The 19,581-nt window shown below is 41.3% G+C and overlaps 1 protein-coding gene across 1 annotated transcript; it reads right to left on the reverse strand.

Annotated features, from left to right (window-relative positions):
* Positions 1–7,620: 7,620 nt before the first annotated feature.
* LOC308374116 (uncharacterized protein) lies at positions 7,621–11,723 on the reverse strand (the record flags this gene model as incomplete). The annotated part of the gene is made up of 5 exons (XM_080849822.1): positions 7,621–7,787; positions 7,933–8,041; positions 9,346–10,019; positions 10,145–10,229; positions 11,661–11,723. The coding sequence occupies 5 exons, from the start codon at positions 11,721–11,723 to the stop codon at positions 7,621–7,623; spliced, it is 1,098 nt and encodes a 365-aa protein (XP_080705948.1).
* Positions 11,724–19,581: the final 7,858 nt, after the last annotated feature.

The raw sequence follows: 19,581 nt of genomic DNA on the forward strand, positions 1-19,581 counted from the left end.
CCCTAGGAGGGGCTCTGCTTTTTCCAAGCAGCAACTGTCCCACTGGGTGGTGGAGGCCATCACCCAGGCGTATAAAGGAAGTGGGCACCCCCTGCCATCCGAGGTGAGGTGCCACTCCACCAGTGCTATCTCGACATCCTGGGCAGCCTCACGGGGCATTCCCCTGGAAGATGTCTGTGAGGCAGCGTCATGTACATCACCTAATACCTTCTCCAGGGTATACCGGGTGAGTGTTGCCACTCCTCAGCCGTTGGCTGTGATCCTGTCACCTAGGCATGTAAGGAAGAGGGCACCCCCTGCCATCCGGGGTGAGGTGCCACTCCACCAGAGCTGTCTCGACATCCTGGGCAGCCTCGCGGGGCATTCCCCTGGAGGATGTCTGCGAGGCAGCGTCATGGACATCACCTAGTACCTTCTCCAGGTTCTACCGGGTGAATGTTGCCACTCCTCAGCCATTGGCTGTGATCCTGTCACCTAGACGTATAGGGAAGTGGGCACCCCCTGCTATCCGGGGTGAGGTGCCACTCCACCAGAGCTGTCTCGACATCCTGGGCAGCCTCGCGGGTCATTCCCCTGGAGGATGTCTGCAAGGCAGCGTCATGGACATCACCTAGTACCTTCTCCAGGTTCTACAGGGTGTATGTTGCCACTCCCCAGCCGTTGGCTGTGGTCCTGTGGCGTGACTCTGCTGCTTCCTCTCAGTGAGGCAAGTGCTGGAGTTCTTCGTGACTTTGTTGGTATATGTCATCCAGTGCTTGAAAGCACCGTCTAGCGGTCAGTAAGGATGAAATAGAACAAAAGTTACGTATGTAACTACGGTTCTATGAATCACTGGATGACCGCTAGACCGTTCTGTCACTCAGAATCCTCGTGCTCTCGCGAGAAGATTGTGTAGGAACAGTTTCCCTGACCCCACCGGAAGATATAGACTATCCGGGGGTCATCGGGGTCACGGGGTGACAATGTTGGTATTGTTCCTCGACCTGCGCGTGCGCGAGATGGATCATCCAGTGCTTGAAAGCACCGTCTAGCGGTCAGTAAGGATGAAATAGAACACCTGTTACTCTTGTGTCTGCGTCGCACGTATGACGTAGCTCTTTGTTGCGTTGGATAGAACTTTGAAATTCAAACACAGTTTGACTCGACAATTGATGACCAACTGACCTTCACTGCCCACATCGCCTCTGTCTCCAGGTCGTGCCGCTTTGCACTATACAACATCTGCAAAATCAGGCAGTACCTAACCCAATATGCCACCCAGCTGCTGGTGCAAATCATGGTGAGTTCCCGCCTTGACTACTGCAACGCCCTTCTAACGGGCCTGCCGGCTTGCATGGTGAAACCACTACAGATGATCCAGAATGCGGCGGCGTGTCTAGTGTTCAACGAACCAAAGAGGGCACATGGCACCCCGCTACTCATTAAGCTCCACTGGCTGCCGGTAGCTGCTCGCATTAAGTTCAAGTCACTTATGCTTGCCTACAGAGTGCTTGCTGGTTCTGCTCCCACCTACCTTAATGCTCTTGTAAGGGCAAATGTTACACCCAGGACGTCTGACGTGAGGATGCATAGACATGAGATGTAACCAGAGACTGTTCTCCCAAAACTTGTATGGATGCTGATGAATTAACAATGGTCCTATTTCTTTATCTCCAATTTGATACACTTCTGGACAATCTCTAGGAGTGCTGTAGTCCGGTCAACCTCGAGTCAGAATCGAGTCTCGAGTCCTCAGTATTTGAGTCCAAGTCAGTCACCAAAGAAGTATCCAAGTCAAGTCAGAGTTGAGTCCATATTACCTGAGTCCTTGTCCGAGTCATCAATAAACTATTAGATGGATTAATAGGAATAAAGAAAATGTGCTTTACATTAAATAAAGTTCATTCAAGTATCTGTTGTTTGCAATTCATGTTTGGTGAACATCACACTGCCATGACTTTTTTACTTTGTCATTACACATCAATGGCAAATCTGACAGATTTAGAAATGCTTCTCACAGCACATTTATATATGGGATTCATTTAAAGTGATTAATACCAAATCATGTAATTAATTTAAAAAATCACTTGACAGCCCTAGTAGGCTATTGATATAGCAATCACATTGAAACGTGATTGACCTTTATAAATAGTGCAAATAGTGATTTCACATATTATCACATTATCTATCTATAAATCCAGAAATCTCTGTGTGTCTGTCCGTCTAGGGCGTATCTCCCTGACGGTAGTTACGTTAGTTATGAGATTTCGCATGTAGCTTACGCATGTTATGAACCTGTGCATCCTTGATTTTGAAGATTTTTGAAGTCATAGTTCGCGAGATATTTGTATTTTACCGTTTGCCGTGCATTGAAATGCATTGGGTTTAGCGACGCGCTTTCTAAACCCAATGCATTTCAACTGGAGCCAATCCATTGTGACGTAGACCAGAGATTTGGAGTAGGCCTGCTCATCTGTAAGTAAATTTAACCTGTTTACGTTAATTGCTGTGAAATTAGCTAGCCTATTGACGTGCATCGAACTGATTAATTTTGAAAGTTGCATAGGGACGTAGGCTATTCTTTGAAAGTTAGGGACCTATGTTTTATGGAATGGAATGACCCCCATTCACCCCTTCCCCCTAAAACCTGAAGGTCACTAATAGCCTACCTACTTACAAAAATGTCTCTTACCTGTTTTCGTTGCTTTATGGGTACTGTAGTAATTCAGAGAAAGAGGGGCGGACCCGTGCGACGTGAATGATGTTATAGTCATAGAACAGTCGTGTGGTTAGCCTAGAGCCTAGACCACTGACCATGCGTTCATTCATCTACTGACGCAATGAGAGAGGTTTTCCGATGTATTAGTGTCCAATGTGTTGTAATTCGTGTGTATTTTGTTTTCTCATTATTGCAATATTATAAACCTCAGTCTGCATTTACCCTGGCTGGGAGAGGCTGTCATTCCGAAGATACTGTGTGTGATCGCCTTTGCTCTGTGTTCATTAAACCAGAGTTCAGAGTGTATGAATAAACGGCTGGGTGCCAATCAAATCACAACGCAAGAGTGGAGTACTACACCACTACAAATGGTAGTTTATATTGATAAGCCTCGGAGGCTTTCAGATTGTCCATTGCTTTCCTATCTGTTGCTATGGAGTCCACGTCGTTGGGCCACTTCGTCATGTTATCCTCCCAGTTCTGCACTGAATTCGGGTGGGGGATAGTAACGCCATCTCCAGTCAGAGTATTTAAACTGTGTTCCCATTGTAAGGACATTATTAGCTTACGATCTGTCTGAGAGTGGGCTGTCAAAGCTAGCATCATCGAAGTCATACAGTACAGTACATACATTCAATAAAATTAACCTACATTTGAGTCCAACTGCATGACCATTCTTACCCTACACTTACCCTTACAATAAAGAAGTGATCCTATTTCAACCATAACTTCATTTTAAATAATTTCTTTCTTTATGACATTTAGTTTATAGTTTGGACAGCAACTTTGACATCTATATTCAACTGCATCCACTACATAATCTCAAACTTTATTTGTTGGTATATCTCCAAAAAGGCTATACAACATTAAAACATTTCTTATTGAAAAGGAAACATGCATCACAATAATACTTCAGTGTAACCTGTACCTATGTGGAGTGCAATTATGTCTTGCTATTACACTACCCAACAGCTACACATACGTCTGCTAACACTACAGAATGCATAATTCCTATGGGCACTGCACTAGTATCTTTAAATCTTTAAAATGATGAACCTATTTTAAGCATTTACATTATGTGCATAAATAAGATTAACCATCTGTTCTGGAAAACAACACATTTCACTTGTCTGCACTTTGTTGGTGACTGTACAGTGCCCTCCACAAATATTGGCACCCCTAGTGAATATGAGCTAAACAGGCTATACAAAAATATGTCTTTGCTGTTAATCCTCTTGGTTTTTCACTCAAAATATTCACAAAAATCTTACCCTTTCATTGAAGTAAAATTATTGAAAGAAAAAAAAAACTGTTGACATTTAATAAATATTTTTCCCCAAAACATGTGTGCCACAATTATTGGCACCCCTTAATGAAATGTTTTGTGCAGCCTCAATTTGCCAAGATAATAGCTCTGAGTCTTCTCCTATAATGCGTGATGAAGTTAGTGAACATATGGCACGGGATCTGAGACCATTCCTACATGCAGTATCTCTTCAGATCCTTCAGAATCTGAGGTCAACATTTGTAGACTTGGCTACAGCTCATCCCACAGACTTTCTATGGGGTTTAGGTCAGGGGACTGTGATGGCTAAGTCAAAACCTTTATTCTGTGGTCGGTGTCGGTGAACCATTTTTGTGTTGATTTTGAGGGGTGCCTAGGATCATTGTCCTGCTGGAAGGTCCAACCACGGCCCATTTTAAGGCTTACTGGAGGGTGCTGTTAGGTTTTCATTCAGTATCTGCTGGTATTTTATGGAGTCCATGATACCATGTATCCTAACAAGATGTCCAGGGCCTTTGGAAGAAAAACAGCCCACAACATCAAAGATCCGCCACCATACTTCACATTGGGTATAGGGTGCTTTTCTTTATGGCTATCTTTCTGTCTACACCAAACCCACCTTTGATGTTTGTTGCCAAAAAGCTTTATTTTGGTCTCATCTGACCATATAACTCAGTTCCATTGAAAGTCTGACTTACATTTGGCAAACTGTAGGCGCTTTAGTTTGTTGTTGATTGACAGCAGAGGCTTTTTTCTGGCAACCCTCCAAAACAACTTGTGGTGATGTAGGTGGCGTCTGATGGTAGTTTTGGAGACTTTCTGACCCAAAGACTCAACTAACCTCTACAATTCTCTAGCTGTGATCCTTGGAGATTATTTTACCAGTAGAACCATCCCCCTCACGGTGCGTGGGGTCAATGTACAGACACGTCCTCTTCCAGGCTGATTCTTAACATCTCCTGTCGCTTTAAACTTCTTAATTATTTCCATGATAGTGGAAATGGGTATTTTCAACCGTTTAGAGATTTTCTTGTGTCCATTTCTTGATTTGTGCAGCTCAACAACTTTTCGTTGCACATCGTCACTATGTTATTTGGGTCTTTCCCATAGTGATGAATGACTAATGGAATTTGGCCTGTGTCACCTCATATTTGTACGCCAGTTGAACTGGAAGTCATGGTTGACCTCATAAGAGTTCCTTATCAAACAGGTGAACTTAAACATGTAAAATATGACTGGAAATATACTTCAGTTAGATTTTAATTTAAGATTTTTCTAGGGGTGCCAATAATTGTGGCACACATGTTTTGGGGGAAAATATTTATTTAATGTCAACAGTTTTTTTTTCTTTCAATAATTTGACTTCTATGAAAAGGTAAGATTTTTGTGAAAAACTAAGAGGATTAACAGCAAAGACATATTTTTTTATAGCCTGTTTAGCTCATATTCACTAGGGGTGCCAAAATGTTTGGAGGGCACTGTAAACCCATAATGTGAGCTTAGGTTACAGGGACAGGTTAAGACATGAGTGTCAATCTAAAGTCTAGGACTCATTTGGACATTTGAGACAGCAGACATTCTCGCCATGTTCTCTCCAAATGTCAACGTCTTTATAAGGTTGTGATTTTAGGATCCAACTTATTGTCTTGAATGTTGAGCCAACTTGGTAGCCTTTTCACTTTTTTAACTGGATATGTGAATGCACTATTTTGGAAATGACCTCAAAATGAGGTACTGTTGGTTAAATACATCGCTTTCAGTATTAGGTGTACCACAACTATATCTGATCACTGGGTATCCAACGTAGTTTACACCGGTTCAAAACAAAATGATTAAATTAGAGAGACTAAAATACAAACCTGGTAGCCAACAGGAATGCCAATTACATGTTATGAGTGCATGAAAAGATTTTTTGCAATTTTATAGAAACAGCATTTTATTTGAAACATTAAGGAGAGATAAACAAGTCAATTATTGGAAAAATGTTGGAAGAATCACAGATGACTGAATAACAAAAATATTATCAAACCACAGTTGGTAAAAACAGTTCCTCCTTTTTTGAGTGTAAAAAATGCAAGTAATAAATAAGACTACAAAATGAATGGCCTCTTTTCTATATGAAGCAAACCAAAGAGGTAGCTGTGCTGGACAGGCACAAGTATAGATGGAGAAGTGTTACTGATGATAACATGCTAGCTCACGAGCACCCATTTCCTTTTCCTCCAAAAGTACCATCTGTAACAGCCTGGCCTCTCTTAGGCCAGGATGAATGAGGTCCTTGGGACCCAAACACAACCTCAATAGAAAAAGTTGGACAAATTAACTTTTAAAATGCCTGCCTGCACCCCACGTAGCTTGAATTTAAAGACTGGAAATTATACACTCCCCCACACTTCTTAACCAATCGGTACAGAGCACATCCATCTGAACTCACAAACAACCAAAGACAGGATGCAAATCATTACCATATAAATTAAAACAAGACGAAATGTACAACACTGAAACCTCATGTACTGATTAGATAAATCAAGTCAAATCTGACTTGACCTGCAGATATACTTTAGCCATCAGACTTCAAGAGAATGTTTAACCCATGTCTACCCAGTGCTGCACTGTGAGGAAGTGTTTTGGATGGACTGCAATCGGATGAACTCCAACTGCACGTTGCTGCATGGTGCTAAATATCAGAGTAGATGACCAGGGTAGAAAGTAGTTATGCTGACACTGTGTGGTTCACTGAGATCTGAATCCTTCCCTGCTTAGTGCAGTGTGTAGGAGTAATCAGACACCTCACATCAGCTCACAGGGATGAAAAGACATTTCTTTTGGGGCTAGCGTTATGGTATGCTACTGTGAAACATGCAGACAGCCATCTGAGCCCTTCACATAAGTGCTTAAGGTCACATTATTTAAGTCTTACAATATGACCAAACATGAATAAATCATGTCAGCCACAAGGTGCCAAAACCTAAAGACAAGAACTAAACAAATATGTAACTTAATAAAAACAAAACTTCATGAGCCTATTAGGTCTGAGGAGGAAAAAACTGCGACATCATCCCTATACACACAGTTTTACAACAAGATGAAACATAAAACACCGGAGCACCAAAATAGATCACTGGTTAAAAATTGTTAGAATCTGCTCTGGAATGTTTTTGCTCACAAATGTTGAACTTTACCCGCTGGCTCAAACGCTCCCATTTAAGTCAACGAGCCAACCATGACCTCTACTTCTTGGATGACCAATGCTCGTAGCATAGCAACATTAGTCTCTCTTCGGTTCCATTGCAATGATGGAAGTAATGCTTTTGTATACAGTGGAAAAACTACCACTCCCACGAAAGGCAGTCCAAGAGTGGTCAATGTATTCTCCATTATAAAAGTAAGTCAATATCAGTTGTGAATCAGATGTGAACAGACTGCAGCATGATTGACAGACAACTGAAAATCCACGCCTCATTCATGGTCGCAATCTGCATCAAGGTGCCATCTCTGGATAAAAGTCTGGATAAGCAAGAAAAGGATTAATCATCTGACAAACACCTCACTTAGCAAGAAAGGACGAAAAATAATTGATTCAGAAAGGAGGAATAGATGAGGCACTGTGAAGGAAGGTTGGCCTAAAAGGCACATTTTATGCCAGGAACTCCTCCTGCCTCTTGGCTTTCTGGTAACCTCCATTAGAGGGCTTGTGCTCATCCAGGGCATAGCTTCCTTCATCTTTCTTCTTCATCCGATAGACCATGAGTGCTACCAGCATGACTGCAAATGCTAAACCCACAAGTCCTCCGGCAATAACACCTGAACAGAACAGAAGATTTGGATTACAACTATCCATCGTTTCATTATTCATCATTGTTTTCTTACACAGTTGTACAATGATCCATGTTCCATGATAACCAGTGATATACTTTGTCATGTTTATTGGTAAGAGGGGTAGTCTTGCCTGCCAAAACTTCCTTCCTCTCCAGAATGTTCTGGTAATCAGATGAACTCTCCAGAACATGTTGCTTATTGGCGCTCCTGATTTCATTGTCAAAGCCAAAGTCTTCATCCTTGAAGGAGGAGAAAAAAAAGAATAGTTAATTCCCATTGATTTTGACTGAAGCGGTATTTAATACAAACCATGGGCAGTGAGGACATTTATTGTTATAGCTTTAGTTATTGCATGGAGAAAATGTCAAGAAAGAATTTTCTCTAAGAGATTGTTCTGAATGCCAGACATGGCTCAACAGTATGACCAGTTCACTCACATGTGAGTAAAATGTCGCTTTGTAAAAAAGTATTTAGGCACACGTTAGGGCTAAATTGGCCTAATACAACACCTATATTTCAACGCATTGCGCTCAAACTGGCTAACTCAAGTGGCTTATTTTTTCCCTTAAATTCATGGCTGCATTAAGGAAACTAACAAGTCAGAAGTTAGACTAAGATGCAAAGTAAAACCAATTTGTTCAAATCAGCAGCAGTGCTACACTCGTGGGTGAGGAAATGACCAGAGAGCCTAGAGTGGTTGACAACGTAAATCAAAATCACCAAATGGACCCGAAAAGAATAGGAATACCAATGAAGAATGTGCCAGGAAGAAGATCAGAACCAGGAATTCCACTACTGAAGGAAAGGTACAGGTTAAGCCTTAGCTGTCTGAGGGATATGGAAATCTAGCAGGATGATATTCTGGAAGTTTTGTAAGGATGGCCCTGTGTCCCTTACAGACTGCATCCTCCGTCTCCAGAAATCTGCATTGGCGGCACAGTGTGGTGGTAACAACGTGCTAGTGTGGCGTTTTTACAATGCAGGGATGCATTCATAGGTCACCACCCACTGTACATTCTACTGTGAGCAGGCACACTGGGAGCACATTGCTCATCATCAGAAATAGGATAAAAAGAAGTAAGGCTATTTCATCAGAATCAAAAACCCTGCTATGAGTTGGTCACTTTTACTGTGCCAGCATTGAGCATTGTTTTTTGTCAGAATGTATTGATATGCATAATGTCTTCCAGTTTAATAACCGATCTCCCTCCAGCACTATTATTTGCTTTATCTTTTAGCGGTCCTGGCCATGTTTCCATCTAGCTTTACCAACGGAACATACAAAATGATTAACTTCCATCATCATCGTTAGCTGATCACCTGCAAACACTAAAGAAACTGCTGTCGCAATATTGTAGCCTGAGCAAACTATTTACTACTTGTTAATTTAGATCTTCGTAATTCAGGGACAGAAAAGTAAAAGACTGAAAGAAACATAAGTGAGAGCTTACAAACACCTAGGACACACGCAATTATCAATTTCCCAGGGAAATTCCTCAGTATGCGTTAAAATACAATTTAAAAAAAAGAAAGATGTGCTTACAGGCTTTGCCAAGTGAACTCCACTCCTGACTTCTGGGATAATGTTATCCTCAACAAAGTTTGAGTTTGTGTCTTTGGTGGGAGAAGTGCTCACGACCCCATCATGTGATCCCCCCCATTCTGGAGTAATGTCCCCAGCAGAGGCTGTGGTGGGGGCTATTGGGGTCATGTCATCAGAGAGCTTGCTGGTTACTTCATCAAAAACATCCTCTGGGACTGTGGTCCCATCTTCTACAATCACTGGTGTTGGCATAGTTTTATCCTCCACCTCATCATCAGAATCTATAATGGTCTCTTCCAAAGATGTGGTGACAACTGTGATCGTTTCCTTAGTGCCTGATACCAAGGCAGTGGTATATTCTTCAATGGCATACACAGCTGTAATCCCTCCCCCAGATTGAGGGGCTTCATCAGCAGACCGGGTAGTTGTGTTTTGTCCTTCCATAATGTCATAATGGTCAACACTAGTGGTTTGATAGGGCAGTGCCTCTGAATCAGATGCTTCCATGCGTGGTGTAAATCTAGTGATTGGAAATAATGAGACTGAGCTAGACGGCGTACTGGCTGCAATCGGAGTCTGCTGTGTAGATCTGACCGGTGCATCTTTTATCCAGGAGATTTTAGTGACATTGGTGACTGTGACAGTGACAGTGCCTCTGTTATTATAAGCAACATCTGTGGACGAAAGGATTCAAAACAACTGAAACCTTTAACTCAACAGTGTGTATCAGCACAAGGTACAAGGTCATTCTTTTTCCAAAAATGAATCTCAAGAATGTGAAAGGTCAGTATATGCTTACCATCCTGTCCTGAACCAGAGCCTGAACCAGATAATTCCAGGTCATCTCCAGATGTGTCCAGGTCCTCTGGGACACTGGCAGAGCACTAGAAGGGGAGGGAAAACAGGACAGGTGAGGTTTCTGGGCTTGAGACTGATAAAGTTGACAAAATAATTGACCTTACATGAATTGGCACCATCTGATTGAGGATGGTACCTATTGTACCTACATACATTGGGTCATATCTGTATACCAGGTGGGCCTTTTTGCCATTTCACTGCATAGGGGCGATTAACTAGGGTAGACATCTACAATCTGTTGCCTACAACAGCCCCGCAGAATAATAATTCTTTGGAAACATTCATTCGTTCTAAATTCAGTTTCAGTTTTTATTTTTATTTTAGTTTACTTTGAGTTTCACAAGTGGATAAGTAATTTGTTTTACTCAGGAATTGTCTAGTTTTTGTTTATTGTTTCAGGTATTATGAAGAAAGCCTTGATTTACAGAGGATGAGCAAGGCAGGATGAAAGAATGCATGACATCAAATATGATTTATTTAATTCAACCTTGGTCCTTTTTATTATCCAAGTGTCTCTCATGAATTCAAACAGACCAGGACAAAGTGGTATAGCAACCACAGTGCAAGGGGAGGACGAAAACGAAGCTGATTTTACCTGCAATTCCATTTCTTTTAAGTTTGTGTGCTATGACCAATGTAGTTTTTTTTTATGTGATTTTTAAATCAATGAACAAATGTATCTTTTCATTGCTTCTTTTAGTTACACTTAGTTTTCATTCATTATAATAACCCTGCCAAAGTATACCCTAAACTCTGAGCAGTTTACCTACGATCCTACCACTCATGATCTGTTTTAAAAAGTCCAGAGAAAAAAATAGTATAGAACTGCTGAGGTCAGACCATTGTTCAGACGATTAAATGTCTATTTTGTATTGTTTCTGAACAGAAAATAGAAGATAGAAGTAGATACAGTCTAAATGTTGGTACTACCGTGAAACAACATTAAAAAACAATATTTCTTGTATTCATGCATGTGAAAGTAAAGTTAGGTAAAAAAAAATATGAGATTTCATATACAATTTCCCAATGACATGACTGTCGTAGATTATGATAAATCGATTATCAGACAGGGAGGATAGACGGATTCCTAACATTTTTATTTACCCACACGCACGCACGCACGCAGCCACATTACACACGCAGGGGCACGGCATCTAGAGTTACTGTGAACTTATCTTGAACTTAGAAGCAACAATTCATTACAATTGTCGAAACGATGAAGCTTCAGTAGAGTAGACTATATCCATGAGTTGCCTCGCTCTAGTAGTAGGCTATAGAAATGCTTGTCTATAGAGATGACTATCTCTCAGTAGGCTATCATGTATGGGTGATTCATTATTTATTCTCACATGGTCTTAGTCAGAGTGCGCACTACATGGCAACAACACAGGCATTTAGGCGTAGGTATTCTTCGGCAATTCGCTTAAACGCCAGAATAAATCAATTGCCAAACTCACCGATAGAGCAGATAACCACGAGCAGATGTAGAAAACAAATGTCCTTGTCAAGTGAATCCTCATGTTTCTCACGAGATCTTTGTTACAGCCCTAACTTTACTGTCTTCGAAATAGCGTGTTTACTTTAAAATAGACCCTGTGATCCTTTCGCGTTACTTTCCTTTGAAGGAGTTTCGGGAGCTTATGTTTTAACGCGCTAAAAGCACCAACAACAACCGTACTAAACAGAGATAAAGCCCTTTTCCCTTTCCTCGTCCTCCTCGTCGTCGTTGATTAACCCTTTTCCTCTGAACTCCGCCCTCTAGGCTACACCAAAGGTGAGAAACAACGGACCACCCTTTATCCAAATTTGGTAACATCCGCCAATTACTATTTGTGTTGACTTTTAAAGCCTGAGTTTGCAGTGAGAGATTAGATTTAAATCATGTTCCTTGTCTATTAACATGATTGGCACTACTAAACGCAGGATGTGTAATCTCGGTGAAAATGGCCAAGCTGGATGTGCTTAACGCTGGCAATAAATACAAAATTCAGCCGAAGCATGGATATAGGCATTCCGGATATATTTTGGATATAGGCATTCCGGATATATTTTGGATATGGGCATGCCGGATATATTTTGGATATGGGCATGCCGACATTTTTCAGGACTGCCCAATCACATCACTGCCCAATTCTTATTTATCCATCTGGCAAATAAATATAATGCTGCAATTATTGGAAGACTGGCACATTACGCCTAAATGTTTCTGCATTAGGAAGGAAGCAAGAGCAAACGCACATGTTATGGATAATGCAATTAATCTACCCAAAGCCGAATCTCTTTACGACAGAAGAACTATAATATACGATTTCTGTAGTATTGTATAACACTTCTATGATGTTCTGTAATATCTCTATAATATTCTTCCCATCTATAGAGTTCCTACAGTGCAGTCTTATAGTACCATTGTTTTACCTATGCTATTTGTGTAGTATTTTATCTGTATTAGTTACTTGCACTTTCAATAGTAATTATAGGATATTTTGTATAGTTTTACTATAGTAATACATGTCGCTGCAGATGATGCACTATGGCATAGGCCCTATACAAAACCCAGACAATGTCACTCACCACCACCACTTGGATTTAAAGACAGTACATGTTGCCTTACTTTCAAAACAGTAACCCGGTACAGCATCTAGTAAGGTTTAGACAACTGAGTTTAGTTAAAAATAAGAATAAAAAGGTGAAAAATACAGTATGAGGGTGTGGAAATATGTTTCACAATTAATTAAATGCTAAACAAATAAATACAATATGTGATGCTTTGACACCATTTGCCACCATTACCGATGAATACTAGGTTAGAAAATACAGCATGTGCCCGATTAACACGACCTGTGTTACACATGAAAATGATGTTGATGTGCACCTTAAGAGTGAGATTACGCCACACATGATAATGATGTCGCTGTGCACCTTATGTACCGCTTACACGGAGTCTAGTTTGCCTGAATCCGGAGAGACCACAATGAATCCGCACTCTTTCGAATCGGGGTTCCAAAGAGAGTAGATTTGAATCGTTCCTGTGCACGCCGATTGATACTGATGAAGTGGCCATATTACTTCTTGTTGTCTTTGTCGTATTCCAGTTTAATTCCCTTACCCTAACCTGGGGTCGTATCCAATTCCTATCCTTACCCTAGCCTAGGTTCGTCCCCCCAGGGGATCCTGCCCAACTCCCTACCCCTTACCCTGGATCGCCTGTAGTGTGATACAGGGGCGGACTGGGGGGAAAAAGTGGCCCGGGAGTTCCTGTCAGACCGGCCCACTCAATACATGGCGTGCGGCCCACTGAGGCCTAAGCCAGACTAACCCGAGATACACACTAACCAGAACGGATTCGGGTTTAGTCAATCGCGGCCAGACAAAGCTGTGCTGCGCTGTGCTGCGGCCACACACACCCACTGAAACTGGTGAATCTGCTGTAGTACATATGCCATAGGCCTGTTGGTGGCGCTGTGAAGGGTGCTACCGGAAACGGAGAAGAAGACTCGGAGTTAGCTTATTCATAGATTCCAAGTGACGTCACTGTGTCTAAGCGCCGCCATCTTGTGACCGAAAGTCTAGCTGAGCGCCATTCACAACATAGACACAGTCGTCCAAACCCACAGAAAGTTAAAAATGCCCGGCATATGTTGTGCTGATGGATGCGACACCAGTCTCGAAAATAACCCAAATAAACAATATAATTGTATACCAAAAGATTAAGATCGGCGGAATAAATGGTTAGCTATAAATGGTTGGCTGCAAATTAGAAGAGACAAGTAGCAACAGCTAACTCCCGATTGTACAATCAACACTTTGTATTTTCCTGCACCACTATCCATGGAGATGTTGATTTTGTGTTCAGAGCCTGGGAGTGACTGACATGTTAAGTGAAATGCAGCACGTTACTACAATCGTGAACAATTGCTGTGCCTTATCAGAGCTAAATTCTCCTGACTAATCTAGTGTGCTAATAGTTAGCATGCTGCTAGCGAACTTTACTAAAGACTTTAGCTACACCTAGTTAGCCCACATTGACACTCTTACCCACCACTAAAATAAATCGGTTGATAACCGCTGTTTGAGTAACGTACATGTCCTGTGATGACATACATGTGTTTTATCTCCAGATGCCATTTATTGCCACAATTGCTGTGCCTTTTCAGAGCTAAACTCTCCTGACTAAGCTAGAGCGCTAATAGTTAGCGAACTGCTAACAAGCTTTACTAAAGGCTGTAGCTACACCCACATTTGGCACTCTTAACCACCACTAAAATAAATCGGTTGGTAATCGCTGTTTGAGTAACTTACACACATACATGTGTTTTGCCTCCAGATGCCATTTATTGGTGTCGTTCACCCATCCTGCAACTGCCTATTGATATGCATCTGTACTCTTAAAAGCCTTCAGGTTATCTCCGGTGTATGGGGATGGCTTGTGTACAAGATACATGTATAAGTCGGGAACAGACAGTTGTGGCAGACGTTTTGCAGACTTTAAGGGGCAAAATAAAGTTGACGGTAGTCAATATGGATCGCAGCCAATAATCGATGTTTTTTCTCGGAAGGCGGGGCGTGGGGCTTCGAGCGTTCACGTGGGATAATTACGTCATCAGATTCGCGGATTCAAACCCGATTTGCGGTCAGACAGGCTCTGATAGCAGGGTAGGTTGCAACCTATCCACTCTGGAGAGCGGATTCTAACCGCGACGGTAAGAGACGCTCCAAATGGCAGATTTGTCTGGCCGGGAGGCCAGTTTGTCATGGTTCCGTTACGGTTAGTCTGTATCTCGGGTTTGTCTGGCAGGGGCCTAAGTACACGGCGCGCTGCCCACTCAGTACACGCTGCATTGCCCACTCAATGGATCACACGTATCGACCAGTCAGTGGCCTACTGGGAAAAATACCCATACACTTAACATTATTTTGGATGATTACAAAGAAATTACATCACATATGCTTGTTTTTTAATAACATTTGGATCCACCAATTTGCCTGGATGGACACATGGAATAAAATGATACTGGCTATTGTAACACTCCAAGGTAGGTATAGTTTGCTAGATGAATAGTATCAGATCAGATGGTTATACGTATAACTACAAAGCCTATTGGTTAGTACACTCAAAGCGTATTAGATAAATATGCTTGAAATTAGTGCTGTCAAACAATTAAAATATTTAAACACAATTAATCGCAATTTTTTGTCTATTATGTCCCTTCATTTATTTTGTATCCATTTTTTATTCCAGCAGCAGAATCATCAATCTAGATAACATATTAACATTGTTTATAATGTTAGTGTTGTGAAACGCAAGCTATACTTGGCCAAGTCAACACCTCTAGATAACATATTAACAATCTAGATAACATATTAACATTGATTAAAATGTAAGTGTTGTGTGTAACACAGTGATTTTAGCACAACAAACTAGCTGGTTAACTTATTTGACACAAGTTAATAGAAATTATAAGATTGCCCTATTTACAACTACCACCATGGATAGCTTGCTCATCGATTGTAAGCAAGTGACTACGGCTAACATGTTAAAATAGATAATCTCGATGTTGACAACAGCACCAGCTTGCTTTTTTACCAGACGGTCTCAATATAACACATACCGTTAGCTAGGCTAGCTGTAGGGAACGTTACCTCATCTGTGAATAGCAAGCTAACATTTGGCAAGGTCAACGCCACATCTTACCTTATCACTGTCACCAGTCGGTGGTTTTCCAAATAAAATGTAGGCTAGAGTAATTGACATTTAATAACATCTTAAACAAAATGAGACTTACAGAAGAGATTGACAGAGGCAGCGGCGGGCTGTGCCTCATCCCTGTTAAAAGGGCTGACTGCACACGTCACTACGGTTGTGTGCCCTGGCGGGGTGTGTTGCGTGTATGTATGCAAATCCAAATTTATGAATCCTCTACCTCGATCGGCAGCGCTGAGAATACTTCGGCTGTGTAAGAACCAATTTTCAGGTGTTCATTAATAGATAATAATTAGATATTTTCTTACGTTGAACTTCCGAATCCGTAAAACACATTTAAGAAGTAACTTGCAAAAAAAAAAATCTAAAATAGTCACCATAAGTGTGAAGACAAATCGCGAGCAGGAGTATAAAACTCAGTCAGTGCATCTTCAAATTTATAATTCTCAGAGAAAAGTGGATTTGTGTTGTCTACAAAGGCGTAAAGTAGATTGTACCTATTTATGCTGGTAGTGGGCCTGATGGCGGTGGGCCAGTTGATGATGATAGAGGGCCTGTGTTTTGGGCCATCGGCCCACCGGGGATTTCCCCGGTATTCCCGATGGCCATTCCGCCCCTGGTGTGATATATACTAGATTATAGTATAATAGATTTGATGCTTAAATAATTGACTGTGACTATGACAAATACTGTCTGATATTCTATTTCTAATTATTGACTGTGACTATGACAGATACTGTCTGATATTCTTTTTCTAATAATTGACTGTGACAGATACTCTCTGATATTCTATTTCTAATAATTTACTGTGACTATGACAGATGTCTGATATTCTATTTCTAATAATTGACTGTGACTATGACAGATACGTAAGGGATAATGTATAGAACGCAGGTCATTGTCGGGAAAATAAGCCCCGACAGGGCGAACAGCACCCCGACGCGAAGCGGAGGGGTGTTGATTCACCGGCGTTCTATACATTATCCCGCTTATTATACGGCTAAAACTAAAACAATTACTTAACACAGTGTGTCTTTTTACAATGTATTTGTTTTTGTTACTATACGTAGTGTTAAAAAGCAGAGAAATAGTTCGCCAAAGACGTTGAACTTCAAAGACAGTTGAACATTCTTTAGAACACAGCTGCTCAACCGTCCGCTGAAACTCCCTTGATAAGTTACCGTACTACTTGCGGAGTGCTACGAAAGATGTGAATCAGAGGCAAAAAGGCCACTTTCCTTGACAGCGGTCATTAACTGCATAGCAACGGTCAGTTATCGGAAAATAGTTGACCGCAGAACGTTGGGAAGCCCCATTCAAGTGAATGGAGCATTCTACAGCATTAAGAAGAGCCGTGTAATAATCTCTAATATTATATTTCTAATAATTGACTGTGACTGACAGATACTGTTTGATATTCTATTTCTAATAATTGACTGTGACTATGACAGATACTCTCTAATATTATATTTCTAATAATTGACTGTGACAGATACTGTTTGATATTCTATTTCTAATAATTGACTGTGGCTTTGACAGATACTGTCTGATATTCTATTTCTAATAATTGACTGTGACTATGACAGATACTGTGTGATATTCTATTTCTAACCTGTCTCTATTCTCTGTAGGACCTTTACCTGCCAATGCCGATGGCCCTGATAACATTGTTTCTCTTCACCATTACCTATAATTACATAAAATAATGCAACTTACAGTATATCTGTCCTATCACTTCCTACTCTAAACTATCTCCACTGTGGGATGCTGTCACAGTCTCTCCACCCGATCTACCTGCAGAAACCAAACTATTATGCACTAAATCTACTCTGCTCATAATACAAACTGTGTGCAAGCCTATTTACCCACAATATAAACAGTTTCTTCTTAATTGCTCTTCTGATTCTATTTTCTCCTTCTCTCCTCCCTTCCTTTTATTCTCCCCCTCCTTTCCTTTCTCTCTACCTGGCCGACCCCAAGCAGAGGAGTCCCCCCTTTAAGCTGAGGTTTTCTGTCTTCTTAGTGCTTGCTCCAAGGGGTTTAGGCTCTGGGCTCTGTAAAGCACACTTTGACTTTGCTGATTCTCCCCATGATTCCCTCCATCACGACATCATGTCAAGATCTCTTGAAGGTTCTAGTCAATACATCAAGCTGGAGAAAGACCATGAGAGAGATGCTTTGGACATGTACAGGTATGTTGGGTCTAAGTCCAGTTATAGTGGATGTGCTTGTGACAGATCAGATTAGTAGAGTGGACAGACACTTGAAGGTGGAAAGGTCAGGATTCAGAATCTGCCATGAGAGACCATATATGGATATGTCTTGTGATGGATCTCTGTGTGTGTGTCTTGTGATGGATGTGTGTGTCAGTTGTGAATGGTGTGGAAAGAGTAATTGAGGCCATGCAAGTGGGCAGTCAGTTGGACAGAGCCACGGACAGGAAACCTCTCCTCAACTATGACTCTGAAGACAAATCATCCCTACTGTACACAGGTATGGTTGCTTTTTAATAATTATGTTACCTTCGAATGGAGTTTGTTAATAAAGCATATTAGCCCTAATGAAGTTAACAAGTCATTGTGTCTTTCACTAAAACTTTAATATTCCCAAGTTGATAAGCCACATTTATATAAAAATGTATTTTTGCTTTCTTGAATTTTACAGGTAAGCTACAGATGTAAGTTTGCAATGTATACAGTACTGTGCAAAAGTTTTAGGCAGGTGTGAAAAACTGCTATGAACTAAGAATGCTTTGAAAAATGTAAACAATAAATGTTTATTTTTTATCCATTTACATGGTAAGACTGAGCACAGCAACAAGACACAACGTAGTTATACTGCATCAGCAGGGTCTCTCCCAGACAAAGATTTCAAAGCAGACAGGGGTTTCAAAATGTGCAGTTCCAGCTCTTTTGAAGAAGACGTTGAGGATCGTAGACGCAGTGTTCAGCCAAGGAAACTTAATGCAGCTGATGAAAAACACATCAAGCTTATTTACCTTCGAAATCGGAAGATTTCAAGCAGTGGCATCAGCTCAGAACTGGCAGAAACCAGTGGTACCCAGGTACAGACATTTACTGTCCGGGGAAGTCTGGCCAGAAGTGGTCTTCATGGAAGAGTTGCAGCCAAAAAGCTCTACCCCGACAAGGAAACAAGGCCAAGTGACTGAACTAAGCACGTAAACATAGAAACTAGGGTGCAGAAACATGGCAGAAGGTGCTCTGGACTGATGAGTCAAAATTAGAAATATTTGGCTGTAGAAGAAGGCAGTTTGTTCGCTGGAGGCTGGAGAGAGGTACAATAATGAGAGTCTGCAGGCAACAGTGAAGCATGGTAGAGGTTCCTTTCCAGTTTGGGGCTGCATTTCTGCAAGTGGAGTTGGAGATTTGGTCAGGATGAATGGTGTCCTCAATGCTGAGAAATACAGGCAGATACTAATCCATCATGCAATACCATCAGGGAGGCGTATGATTGGCACCAAATGTATTCTGCAGCAGGAACATAACCCCAAACATACAGCCAATGTCATTAACAACTATCTTCAGCTTAAAGAAGAACAGAAAGTCCTGCAAGTGATGGTATGACCCCCACAGAGCCCTAATCTCTACATCATCGAGTCTGTCTGGGTTTACATGAAGAGACAGAAGAATTTTAGGAAGCCTACATCCACAGAAGAT

Source organism: Sprattus sprattus (genome assembly GCF_963457725.1).
Source record: "Sprattus sprattus genome assembly, chromosome: 13".
NCBI classification, from domain to species: domain Eukaryota; kingdom Metazoa; phylum Chordata; class Actinopteri; order Clupeiformes; family Clupeidae; genus Sprattus; species Sprattus sprattus.